This window comes from Cygnus atratus, chromosome 3 (assembly GCF_013377495.2).
Source record: "Cygnus atratus isolate AKBS03 ecotype Queensland, Australia chromosome 3, CAtr_DNAZoo_HiC_assembly, whole genome shotgun sequence".
NCBI lineage: Eukaryota > Metazoa > Chordata > Aves > Anseriformes > Anatidae > Cygnus > Cygnus atratus.
This window is the reverse complement of record NC_066364.1, coordinates 80,112,404-80,126,304: the sequence shown is the minus strand read 5'-3', so window position 1 is coordinate 80,126,304 and position 13,901 is coordinate 80,112,404. Positions and strand designations below refer to the sequence as shown.

At 36.2% G+C, this 13,901-nt stretch overlaps 1 protein-coding gene across 2 annotated transcripts in view; it reads left to right on the top strand.

Moving 5' to 3' along the window:
- The window catches only part of ERO1B (endoplasmic reticulum oxidoreductase 1 beta), a 33,275-nt gene extending 20,758 nt beyond the window's left edge, over positions 1-12,517 (top strand). Inside the window, exons 7-16 of one of the 2 annotated variants that reach the window (XM_035565384.2) lie at positions 150-270; positions 356-402; positions 1,542-1,553; positions 3,434-3,460; positions 4,051-4,143; positions 4,307-4,553; positions 5,355-5,424; positions 6,574-6,660; positions 7,913-8,046; positions 8,904-12,517. In XM_035565384.2, the coding sequence (XP_035421277.1) occupies positions 150-270; positions 356-402; positions 1,542-1,553; positions 3,434-3,460; positions 4,051-4,143; positions 4,307-4,553; positions 5,355-5,424; positions 6,574-6,660; positions 7,913-8,046; positions 8,904-8,964 (899 nt within the window). In that variant the 3' untranslated portion in view covers positions 8,965-12,517. The remainder of the gene's footprint in view (positions 1-149; positions 271-355; positions 403-1,541; positions 1,554-3,433; positions 3,461-4,050; positions 4,144-4,306; positions 4,554-5,354; positions 5,425-6,573; positions 6,661-7,912; positions 8,047-8,903) is intronic. The other variant, XM_035565391.2, reaches the window with a different exon arrangement.
- Positions 12,518-13,901: the final 1,384 nt, after the last annotated feature.

Here is a 13,901-nt window from a genome sequence, read left to right as displayed (position 1 = left end):
TATATTTCTGTGTACAGAGGATTTAGAATCTGGCTGGAGATATAATAGTATTATATCAGACATCTTATTTATATGTAGTCCTGTGGCTTTTTAAGTATTTTTTTTTTAAATGATCAGTTGGAAACCTTTTGTTACATATTCTTACTTAGATGAGAGGTCTCCAGATGCACAGTACGTGGATTTGCTGCTGAACCCAGAACGTTACACTGGCTACAAAGGGCCCTCTGCTTGGAGAGTGTGGAACAGCATCTATGAAGAAAACTGCTTCAAGTAATCAGGAGGGAGAAGCCTATTTTTATACCTGTGTTTCAATTTAGCTTAAAACTGATTTTGCACTTTCTAATTTATTTTCTAGGCCTCGATCTGTCTATCGCCCTTTAAATCCACTGGCACCTAGTAGGGGTGGGTCTTTTCTATTTTATTTTTTTAATGCAATTCTTTTAACCTAGTGACTTTGCAGTGTAAGTGATAGCACACCTACAGACTGAAGAATATTATTTCTTTCTGCTTTCTAATTTCCTATGTAGAGGCAGTTGTCAACTTTCAATATCTAGACTTAGGTTTGTGATACTTGATTACATATGAGCTTAATTTCAAGCATGTGAAAGCACAGCCTATAGCATAGGGCTTATTAAGCAATAGGCTTATTAATGTCAGGGGAGCTAACTTGACAATTCAAGTATATCTAAAGGTATTTGACAGAAGTGCCACAGTAGTGACTTTCTAGTGTAGATGGGAAGGACTTAAAATTCAACACAACTTTCAGCACAACTGTTTCCTTTCCTTGTTTTTTTTCTAGAGCATTTAACTTAATCCCTTGAACTCATAGTCATCCTAGTATAATGTAGCTGTATGTTTTCCATAAACATAGTCTATTAAAAGTGTACAAATAATTGCATTGTCTTAAGAAAGAGTAGATACCTAGGAAGGCTCAGGTATTTGGTTTTTAAAAATATGCCAATGACTTGAGTTTTAAATTTTCAAATCAAAACTGAGAACTGTAACAGTATGTTCTAAGTGAATCAGCTTTCCCCTGTCAGTGTCTCGTTTCCCATTTAAAAAAAAAAAAAGTACTTAGAAAACATCACCAGACATTAGAAATTCAAGAGGGATTTTTGTAATTACAAATAGTGAGGTAATACATTAGTGGTGTATACAACTAAAAAGAATTGCAAGAGTAGCTTAACTCATGGATTAGAATTTCCAGAAAAAAGCAGTGGTCAGATCCTTGAATAATGTGAACTGGAGAACGAGATTTCTTCACTGTCTTTCTGAAGCTTAAAAATGGCTTTCAAGAACATATAAATCAACTGCTACTAAGTGTTTAAATTTAGTGTCTCTCTTTACAATAAAGTGTCTAATCTCAGGTTGTCTTGAGGAGGAAGAAGAGGATGGAAAATAGATTGTTTTCTGGGAGATTAAATAAGTTTCTTGCACTCTTTAAGTTTTTATAGTAAAGCCTGTGTGTCATTACTGCTTTGCTGTGGAAATGATGTTTTTAATGCTCATGGATTTTTATTTCTCTCACCCCCACCCTCCAGGAGGAGATGATGGTAAGTTATCTTATTTTGCTTGACCTGCAGCAATTAAGCATTGTACAGTTTTGAACTTTTGATTTATTTGCATTACTGCTGTAGCATTAGAGGCCAGGAACATTTTGTTTTTATGAAGATAATTGGTTATTCAGAAAATGTTTTTATTGGGACAATTCTTTCAGGTCGAGTAGGGGAAGGGGTGAATAAGAGCAAAATCGAGTTGTGTTACTGGTTCTTATCTTTCTAACAGTTGTTGTGATAATGCTGCTTGCAAGATAAGTGGAGATGTATAAAGGATTCTTGGGTCTCTTCCAGAGCCCCATTGATATTGATGTCAGGTCCCCTAAAAGAAGAGGGACAGGTGTTCGTTTGCTTTTTTTTGCCAGGAAGGTGGGGAGAGGCTGAGGCGAGAAAGCATTGGGTCTGTCTACAGTGAGATACTCTTTGGTTACTCAGATCTCTCAGGCAAAAGCTCTAATCCTTCTGGAAACCTTTGGACAGTAGCAGTTAAAGGTAAAGGTTATCAGTTATGATGCAGAGGAAAGATGGAAGTGCTAGTTTAAAAAAAAAATAGTAGAGGCAATAATATCAAAGCAGAAAAATGTTCTGGTGTTTTTTTGCTTATATATCAATTACTAGTTATTTCCTGTGACCTGTTGAGCAAAAGAAGCTGTCTTTTGTGTCCATAGAAGTAATGCTTATAGAGAAGATGCTTTATGGGCTAGGATTAAAGAAGTAGGTAGGATATTTTCCCCCTGCTTATCTTTCAAAGACATGAATTAATTATTGTGCATAACAGAGAAGGAACTCTGGGAAGTCATTGTGAAATCACTATAGGGTTTTCTTCTGCTTTCAATTTAATTGATACTGACTTTCCAGAGAATCATTGTTTGGAGGTAGTAATGAATGTTTTACTTTTGTTTGATGGAATGAGTAATGTTCACTTTTTCTATTAACTGTTAAAAAGCTAATAGTGCTTTAAAGCACTACCTTGATGGTAATGCTTATGATCAATTAGTATACAGTTGCTTTTTGTGCTAATTTAAATTTTTCAGCTGGTTTTGCTCAGGAGATCTTTTTTCTTAAATTCTGAGGCTTTAGAGCTTGTGTTACGATTTGTACCAAGTTTGACAGACTGATTAGATGTCTCGAGAGGACAGAATTCCATACCTTTGTCTTAAGTGTTTGTCTGCTTGAATATGAGCACAGGGATTGATTGCCTTTTTTTGGTTGTCGTTAATAATGTCCAAAGTAGAAAAGTAGTGCAGAAAGGGTACTGTTACTGACATGAAGCTGTCTACTGAAACTTAGTAGTAGCATAATTTCTCTGTAGGTTTAGTCTAAGAATATGTCCAGTAAAGAACTGGTATAACCAACAGTAAGTTTGGTAGTGCGGTATTTGACTTTGGACTCCCACCCGTTCTGTTAAACCCAGGGAATCTAGGTTGGTGTCAGTTGGAAACCAAGATTTAGTAGTTCCTTTGCTCTTGGAAATAAATGTTCTTAAAGTGACTTCTTTAAAATACATGATCACAGATGGATGCAGGGAATGTAAATGAGATACCTTTCCACAGATACTCCTGTTTGCTCAATTATATTTCTTTGTCATATTTTCAACCACTAGTGCATGTAATTGGGCTTATACTTGCTGTTGAATGCCCTCGCTAGTAGCTTAGTTACGCTTATTCTTCTATTTCTCTTATTCTGACCCCAACAGATTTAAACTAACCTCAAAGTTTAGCCACTTCAGTGTCTATTCTCACTTTAATAGTTAAATTATTTAGCTTTATGTCCAGATGGCAGCTAGTGTTAGTACACATGGTAATGTAAAGGTACTATAATGATAAAAAAAAAAAAAAAGAATACTCTTAATTAAACTATATATTATCTATTTACAGGAGAATCTTTTTACACATGGCTAGAAGGTAATCCTCTTGGGGTGGGGTTAATATCACTTAAATTCACTAGAAACAACACAATAGTATTTTTACTATCTCCAAATACTTTCATAGTGTAACTGTTTTCCAGTCCCTTAAAGCTGTGTGGTTTTGATGTCTTCCTAGAAGAACACGACTCTAATTTGATGATAGATTTAATTCTCGCTAGGATGGGTCACAGTATAGTTCTGGTTTCCAGACTGTCAAAATTAAAGACTGTTTTAAATCTGTTGTTCAAACAATGTAAGCATCTTATTTTTGTGTGCCAGTTTATCTGTGCTAATTGACCAGATAGTTGTTTGACTGCATTTATTAGAACCACCGAAACACCAAGTAAGAAATGTTAAATGTCATTCTTGGTGGTACTTTATGTACAAAAATAAGAGGTGTACTTTTCCTATGATGGATATAAGAACTTACTGGATGTACTGCTAGAAATAATGATCAAGTGCTGTAACTGTAACTCTTGAAAGTTAAATGGTGCAGACATGCCTCAGTGAGGTGTCAAGATATATTAATTTTAATACAATGTTTCCAGTACTTAGTTTGGGATTTGCTTTTCTCTTTTTCCTCGACAGGTCTTTGCCTTGAGAAAAGAGTGTTCTATAAACTCATTTCTGGGCTTCATGCTAGCATCAACTTGCATCTGTGTGCCAATTATCTTCTTGAAGGTAATTTTAAGACTGGGTAAAGTTGATGAATGGAATACTACGTCTGTAGCATGTATTTATTCTCTTTCTGAAATATTTTTTGTGTATACTTGGTTCTTGTCTGTTTTGTTCTATTTTCTGAATATGATCTTAAGCTCCACCCCTCCTTTTTTCTTCTGTTTAGAAACCTGGGGGAAGCCTAGCTGGGGACCAAATGTTAAAGAGTTCACTCGCCGTTTTGACCCTATTGAAACAAAAGGAGAAGGACCAAGAAGGCTTAAAAATTTATATTTCTTGTATTTGATAGAGCTGCGTGCTTTATCAAAGGTTGCACCATACTTTGAGCGTTCAGTTGTTGACCTTTACACTGGAAATGGCCATGAGGATGCTGAATCTAAAGCGCTCTTACTAGAAATCTTCAGGGATACAAAGTAAGTCATGAGGTTTTTTTTATCAATAGCTTGAAATTCTCAGTTACGCTGTTCAGTGAGAATAGATGACTTCTTGACAGGATAGAACAAGGAAGAGTGACATGAGGAAATAAAATAGTGGGGAAGAAGAGGAATTGTGTATTTGACAGGATGAGACATGGTTTTTTGAGGCTTGAATATGTGAATCTTTTAAACGGGGGGTGGAAAAAAAAAGCCACCACCCTGAGCTACTCCCCATTTGTGGCTTATTTCTGATCCTTCGGTGTAAGACGCATGATCTGTTTTGAAAAGGAAAATGCTACATATATTCTTCTAATGTTTAGTGAGTAATCCTGCATTTCTCTTACGCTTATCCTTCTTCCTTCTGGTTGTTCTGTAAGGCTCTTCAGTCCAATTCCTTTGCTTATTTTCTCACTAATTTTTGTGGTCAGTTGCATGCTGCATGGCTTCATCTAGGCATAGCCTCTAGGCATAGTCATGTTAGGTATTTGAGATGTGGTCAGACAACTGATGAACTGAAAGGCAAATAGTGAGACAGTCTCAATTTGTATTAGAATGAAGTCTTAATGGAGATGAAGAACGTTCTCCAGAAAATTGTAACAGTTTTCAGGCTATAGTGATTGAATGGTAAAGTCGGTAACATTTAGTAAATTTTTGAATAGCAACAGTTTGAAATTTGAAGGATATCTTTGAAATGGAACAAGTAGGAACTATGAAAAACATCTTAAACTGTAACAGCTGCTTGACGGTACACTGTAGTTCACGCTGGGGTTGTTAAGTTTTTTGTATTGTCTTTATTAGGTCCTTCCATATGCACTTTGATGAAAAGTCCATGTTTGCTGGAGATAAAAAAGGAGCCAAGTCATTAAAGGTGAAGCTACTTTTCTAATAAACATCCAAAATATCCATTTTGGAATTAAGTTGTGTTATTTTTGAAAAACCTCTCTCAGCAGCATAATGCTTATGGCAGGTAGACTAGAAAAGGCAGGTATGACATCTTAAAGAATTTTATCTGAGGCCTCTTAATCTCCTTTACAATACTTGAATTCAAGGTGTTGTGCCAAGTCAAGCAGACGAAGATCTATGATTGGGACTGTGCTGTGGGGTAAATTAGTTGATATGGTATTAGTAATGCAAGCAAATTGTTATTTAAATAGAGTATCAGCTTCACATAGGCATCCCCTCCAATAAAAAAAGTGATGTTTGGTTAAAAACCAGGTAGGTAATCTATGCACGTTTTGGTGAACTAGAATATGAACTTAACATTACGAAAGTATAGTTCTCTGACACATGATTCTAATGCGAATGCTGTTACTATCTAGAAACTATCAGTGTTGTTCAGGTTGCTATGTGCTGTAATTCCACGACTGGAGTGTGGCTCATAGCAATAAAGGTCTGTTAAAAATTATAAGTATTCAAATACTTATTTCAGTAGTAGCGTTGGATTTTTTTATGATCAGTATTAGAAAGAATGCTTTTTGAAAGGTGGTACCAGTAGTTTATCAACCCTGCTAGTGTTTTCCTGACCTTAAATATTTAATATAGATAACATTAATTAGTTCTGTACTGTAATTGCTTCCACCCTGACTGACGCTGCAAAGCAACAATCTGTAGTTTTGGGTAGGAAATGCCTTTTGTGAATTGTTAATCATTTGCCTTGTTGTCCAAAATGTAGGTTGGTTCAAAAAGGATTTGAATAACTTAATGGAATTAAAATTGGACAGCGACACACATAACACAGCTCAGAAATTTTTGAGCAAGTTGATTATGTTCTGTACGCTGAGTTTCCAGTGGTATTCTGCATGTCCTATATTTTTGTTTTTCAAGGCATCAACTATTAGCAAAGGCTTGGAAACAAAATTCTGGGTATATGTGGACTTCTATTGTAGCCTGACCCTGTATGGTAGTAGGTTTGTTCAATTTTAGTAACAGAGGATTGATATTCTAGTGGTACTAAATGACTCGTAAAGCTAAGAGATACTTTAAATTAACCTTTTTTAACTTTGTTTTTAACTGCTAGGAAGAGTTCAGACTGCACTTCAAGAACATATCTCGCATAATGGATTGTGTTGGATGTGATAAATGCAGGTTGTGGGGCAAACTGCAGGTACAGTTTAGGTCTTTGATATCCTTACCTCTATATTAAAAAATAGACATGTTTAGTTTACTTTCAAACAAGGAGTTATTGATGGTTTTTGTTCAATATCATTCATTGTGGTCAAAAGCTGTCTGTTATTTGTGTTCTCAAAAATTATTTTGGTTTAGAGCAAATAATTCAATGCAAAATCTTGTAGAATCACCTGTGGGAAGCCTTCCTTGAAATATTCCACTTGCTTTAATGAGCTTTAACTCCATAAATTGAGGCGTAAGAAAAATAAGTAATACAGATTTTCACCATTATAAAATACTGCAAGATGCACGGTAAAGCTGACAACTGAAAAACAATCCGTTTCTGGAGATGTATCTTTATTTTATTGAGAACAAGTTTTTAACCCTTAAGAGTAATATTGTGTAGACTGAGAACAGTTGGTAATTCCGGGCGCCTACTATATGGTACTGTTGTATAGCATTAAGTTTATCAGGGTTCAGTTCTCATATAAATTCCTAGCACCAAAAATGTAGTGGTCTCTGCTAAATTTCTGGAGTTCTGCCTATTCTGTACCAGTTGATACTTCTGATCTATTACCACTTTTTCTTCCTGTACAAAATGAAATAGGGATGGATTTCCTTTTCCTTGTAGCCAATCTCAACCGCTGTCAAAATCCAGTCATTTCCTCAACCTGATTAAAAGGGGGAAGAAGATTAGCTGCTTCTGATACAGTTTCAGCCCCAATTTTATATTTTAAAAAAAAAAAAAAGAACATAAAATGTCTGCCACTGGGACTGGAGATGGAGGAAGTAAAAAAGTGTTGTGACACCTCATTACAAAAACCTAGCCTGACCTGGAAGAGGAGGGAAGAAAAGGAAAGGGGAGGCCTGATCTGACAGATTGCACAACAGTGAGGCATCTAATGTAGTGGGGAAGGGCTGGAGGTGTTGTGACAGTCATGGTTTTTTATGCGTCTAGTGTGGCTAAGAAGAAAAGAGATGGGAAAGAAAGAAGTTAAAACCATAAGGATTTAGAGTAAGTATACCTGAGGAAACAAATATTCTTAAATAAGTGAATCAACTTGGTATGCAATTGGTGGTGTGTGTTTGCATTGGTGTCCTGGATTGTGTATAGCTGTTTGGGTTGAGACAGTGTCAGTATAAAAGAATTATATATTTTGCACGCATCGGTAGTTAACGTTTTAATGTTTTTCTTTTTGAGTTGAAAAGAGTGACCTTACTGGCATTAAAACACCTGGATTTTCTTGTAGACTCAAGGCTTAGGAACTGCTCTGAAGATTTTATTTTCTGAGAAAGAAATACAGAACCTTCCTGAGAACAGTCCATCAAAAGGTTTTCAACTCACACGTCAAGAAATAGTTGCTCTTGTAAATGCCTTTGGAAGGTAAGATTTTGTGATTTGCGTAGTTTCTTTAAAAAAAAAAAAAGTAAAATTTCAGTGTCAACACTCAAGGTCTGTGGAAAAGGCATGTAGATGTAGCTCTTAAAGGTTGAATTATTCTTAGTGATATTGATAAACTCAGTGCCATCAAACAGCATGTGGATTACTGATTATTAACTTTTGTTGTCATTTTGTGTTGGGACCTAACTCAGCCTTTGTCTCAAATCTCATGAATTCCATAAGACTCTTAAATGTCTTAAGCATTAGACTGTCTCCTGCTTCTTGAACGATAACTACAGCTCTTCCAGAAGTACACTTTGTATTTCTGTTTTAAATATGTATACCTGAAAAGGAGGAAAAATATTTGAGGGTTTCTTTTTTCAATGCTGTCATTTAGCCCTTAAGTTTTGAGATTTTTGGGGTATGATGTAATTGTTTCTGTTTAAAAACTAGTGATTAATTTTGGAGGGAACAATAAAAACTTTACCTCTTCAAATGGTGAAGTAAAACTTAACACCTTTAAAGGATTTGTAGAATTTGTCTTTATCGTGCTAATTCATCTGATCTTGAACGTAATTATTTCTGTTTAAAAGAATTCACTTAAAGACCTAACCAGAGCTAACGTTAATGAAATCAGGACTACTTAAAATATATCCAAACTTTAATCCCTGTAACATGTTAAATGTAATGGGGAGAGAGAGAGATCTTTTGAGGGGAAAGTAGTATCATATGTGTGAACATTTGGAACAGAATTGTGTAGCGTTTTTTCTATTGGAAAAAACAACTCCCACGGAAGATGGTGGTTTGCACTTCTTGTCACAGTTGACCTACTAACATTTAGGGTTTTTTTTGTTTTGCAGGCTTTCGACAAGTATAAAAGAGTTGCAGAATTTTAAAGTTTTATTGCAACGAACTAGGTAATGAAGGCCTTTGCACAAACCATTAGTGAAGACCATTTACAGGACTGCATTGAGCAGAAGGAACTGATCCTTACAGGACTCGCATGAACTGATAAAAAGTAAAATCAAATACCAACTTGAATATTTATGTTTAAACTAGGAATGGTTGTTAATTAGAGAAGATATTTATGAATGAAGTATATAGTTTTTAAATGTGTAAATTATGCCCATCTGTTTAATTTTTTTTAACTTCTCTGCTCACAGTTCTATTGTACTGACACATTGTAAATTTTCTTTATTTTCTTGTCTTTTGAGACAGTTGTTTTATATGAAAACACAGGTACCTCGATCCTGACTTGGCCTGTCCTAAGTGAGGTGGTTCATCCCTCACCTCTCCCCAGTACTGAGCTTCAGTAAGTTCTGAGGACTGAGTATGCTGATTCTGGCTGTCTAAAAGTAAAGCCAGAAAAGGAAATAGGGCTCTCGTTGAGTTCTGTCTTCTTACTGTAGTTACAAAACTTTTAAAAATAGGAAATTTACTGAGCAGAAAATTTTACTTTGTACCAAGCTCCTTTGCAATATGCTGACATTAATTTTTCCTTACATGCTGCTTTTCGTAAGTTCCTATTTTCTTTAAAATAACCACCTTCTCTCTGATACAGCGTAGTTGTAAGTGACTCTTCTTGGCTTCTTGACCCTTGGATACCTTACATTCACTTCAGGGGTCAGAGGGAAGGGCATGGAGAGATGACTAGTGGAGCATTGCTAGCTAAGTCTGTCAGTCAGGTTTGCATCTAGTCCATTTGATCTTCTGGATGGTAATCACAAATTCAGTCTCCAGAAATTGTCCTTTTAATGTCTAAGATATTAAAAATAGCACATATTGCTCTTTGAGCAGTGGAATTAGATTTGCTTGTAATGGTTTATGTTTTAGTGGTGCATTAAAAGGTCAGTGCAAAAAGAAAAAACTTTTTATAGTCACTTTAAAAAAAAAAAAGGCTTTTTAAAATTCATAATCATACTGACATTTAATATCACATACTCTATCTATGCAATCCCTAACTGTACCTTCTTAAAAAGGATATTCAACGTAATAAAACGGGTATGTTAATAATGTAACTTTCATAAAATATGAAATTACTTGTGTAATCACAGTCCACAAATGTCAATGATAATTTATCATTGACAAAGACATAATTCAGAAACAGTACTACTGATTAGTAGTAACCAAATGTTGGTTAAATTTAAAATGAAGTAATTTTGTTTTTTTAAAACCAGTGTATTTCAAAGTATAGTTAGGAGTTATGAATGTAGGAAGTGCTGGTACAGTGTAGATAGCTTTTTTGTTATTTTTTAAAAATTTTCAGCAAATAAAGTGCTCTTAAACATTTTTCACTCTACCAGATCTTTAGTGACCTGTCTATATTATTTATTGTAACGATACTGGCTTCCATAATGTGGTCCTTCACAGCGGAGATTTTCCTGAAAGATGGAATATGCTCTATGTCCTTCATTTCTAGACAAGCCTCAAATTTCTACCAGACTGGAAATGAGAGACTATTGTGCTGGCACTTATAATAAGAGTAGTGTTTCCTGAGAAAGTAAACCCTCTTGAGTCAAACTGGGGTAAGATAAATGAAAGAAAAAAAAATGGTAGTTGCACAAATTGGCAACTGTCCAGTCTGTAGTTCCTCTATAAGCCAGTAGATAAAATCAACGTGATGTTAGAGAAAGGTAACGCCAGCCTGGGGACGTTATGTTCTTACGCAGCAGCCTCCTGTGTTTTTGTGGGCACCCATGTCTGAGCAAGTCACCATGGGGCTCCCTTTCTGCTTAGCGGAGGAGAGCAGCTGATTTCAAGGTGGATTCGCCTGACCTTTTCTAAGGTTGGTATTTGTATACTCTAGGATACCATAATTTGCACCCTGGAGTTTCTTTTCTGTATTCAACTGAAATGAAAATCTAGGTCTTTGGTTTAATGTGAACAGCCGTGTTTGGTCAAACGAGTTATGTATGCCCTGAGTATCGAAGTCTTCTGAGTTATATATATATATTGAAGGAATGTATTATTGTTCAGCTGGCCATTTATTTCTTCCGTTTTGGGTTGACCTGCAAGGGCTAGAACCTGTAGGCTCATTCGTGTGAAGAATCCTGTACAGCTTAGTTTTAACTGTATTATATATCATAGTGCCTAAAGCATTAGGCAGGATTTTCTAGCTAAAAAGAAGTCTACAATGGTGCCAGGAAGGACCTGAGTCTCAGAATAAATAGTTTTTCCTTTCCCCCTCACCTTGCTTTTTGGGGAAAGTGGATTGCTTCCAACCTTCTGGGGATGCAGTTTATTCTTTTCTTCCACCTGTGCCTGGCTAAAATCCATGGACACTGAAGCAGCATCACATGCTAGCGTCATGCACTTGCTTATGGGACAGGTGAGAGATTCAGACATGCAGATCCTGCCCACCTGCTCCGTAGACATTTCATTGGCACAATCCAGCAAGGTTCTTACCATGGTGTGAGGACAAAAAGATGGGAAGTTTTTCTTTTCCTTTGCATTGTAATAAAAAACAGGAGTGCAACTGAAACAGGTAGTTCTGTGTACAGAGAGGTTCTGTTGCATTTTAAGGTACATCTCACTTGGTGATCAAATATGGAAGGCCTTTCACTTCGCTGTTGTAGAAATGAGATTTTTTTTTCCTGTTACGAATCTAGTTGAAACAAATTTCCTGTCACCTCTTTTTTTTTTTTTTACAGTATTTGATGTACATTCTGTGACGTGGCAAAACCTCATAGGCAGCATAGTGAGTTGGATGGCATAGGTCTTTTTCTGAAACTTAATTTAACATACAATTACAGATCTGTTTTTATACTGAAGAATAAGGTTAGTTACGCTGTCCCTGAGCTGTAAACTATTTTAAATTCCAGCCTATTGGAGATCAGCTTGTCAACATTGTCTGCCATTCATTTCAGAGTAAAATTACATTTCCTTGTACAAATGACACAATGATTGTAATCACAGAGGTAGCAAGAAGACAAAGACAAATGTTTCATCATTCTGAAGTCATAAGCACTTGAGTGAAACATTAAAAGACTTGGTCCAAACTGCATAGGCAAAATGTAGGGCATTGTTGCTGAACAACTTGCTCCTAAGTGCCAGAGAAGGAAGGTGAGAATGCAGTTTTAAAACAGTGAAGTATACAGATTATGTAAGATGGAATAATAAGTGTGTTCCTACTTCAGCTGGTGATTTGTGCTATATGTCATTGTATATGCATGAAATACTGTGCCACACTTTCTAGAGTTGTGTTTTGATGATTGGGTCACCTTTATCTGACCTTGCTTTGTGCTTTCTTGGGAAATTATCTGTAATATGTTGTAAATAATCTAGATGCTTATGTTTATAAACTAGCAATCCGGCAATTCATCACTTTACAATTCCTTCCTATATCTAGCCTGTTAAAATGTAATATTTATTAAAATCAAAATCCATGTTGGAACTGCTTACTGATACCTAAACACTTCTGAATCTTTGCTATGTTTGAATCTATAAAATACAAATTAAAGTATTTTCTGCTATATTTTTTGTGAATGCAATTTTTTCAACTACACTTTAGAAATCACGCAATGTAAATTGTTTATGTCAGTCATTTAAGCATAAGATGATGAGCAAGATTCCATTATCACTTTAATTCAGTTTAAAAGCTAAATGTAACGTCTGGATTTTCATAGGCTATTGCATATCTGGTGCTATTGACAGTGCACTGCCATATACCAGTGCATTAGAAATCCGTGCGGCAGAGTTAAAATGTTTCCGCATGAATGTGGCTAAATTTAGCCACTGGCAAAGTCCCACTGTATTAAGAGGCAAAAAGCTTATTTGAAAGTAAGTTCACTCTGTTCTTTCCCTTTCTCCGTATAGCTTGTAAAAACTATTATAATTCCTTTTTTATGGCTGGTTAACACAGTGGGGCTCTTCACGTGAAATTATTACCCCTAGAAGGCTTCCTCAACTTCGTTTCATTCCATGCATGTATTTAACGAGTTACCTTACTACCCATTTGGTTATTGATATACACCCATTTCATCCTCGGTTGACGTGGCTAAGTACCTGTTATACCGGTGATAATTCTGTAACTTAGTTACTTACCTCTGAAGTTTTCATCTAAACCTGTTGTATTTGAGAGTATTTCATTTGTTACCATGGCTATAGTCACCTTTTCTGCATACAGCAGCATAGGGGTTAAGCTTGCTTTAAGGGCAGAATTCTCCTAATTAAATTTTTGCAGAGCAGCTGTATCTACTGTGAAGAAAATGCAATTCCTGCAGATTTTCTTTGCACTAAGACTTTCAAGTAGTTTTGTTCAAACATGATAGAACTCCACAGGGCTCCCATTCCAACCTGGCATAACAACCACCTTTGGGGAAATTTAAGTTTTTAATGTAACCAGGAGTGCTTATGATTTGTGGGTGAAAACAGTAAGAACGTGCTCACACCAACCTGGAAGAGGTACTGCGGTGGGAAGCAGTACCTGCTTGTCCACCAGCAGAGCAGTTTACTGTTTGTCTCAGAGAGAAGGCAGGCACCATATATGCTTTTAAGAACAGCCGTTTTGTCCTTTAATTTAGCAGTATGGGATTAATTCATTGACAGTAACCGTAGCTCAGAGGTGGTGGTTGTGTTTTCAGTTTGAGATGTGACTTCAAGTCAGAATGTCCCCACAGATACTGGGGCAGGTGAGGCAGAGTGCCCTTGCAGGAGGGGAGGTGCCCTGTGGGGCTGAGCACTGTGTCAAAGCAGAGGGTGTTCGTTAGAAACTTCCTGGCTTTGACTCCAGAGGCTTCAACTCAAGCCTGGATTTCTCTGGAAGGATTTTTTCCCCTCTCACAGTCCTCTTGGGAGCAGAATCTTACGCTTCTGTGTAAACTTCTGTGTAAAATTCTTTGTTCAGAGTATTGCAAAAT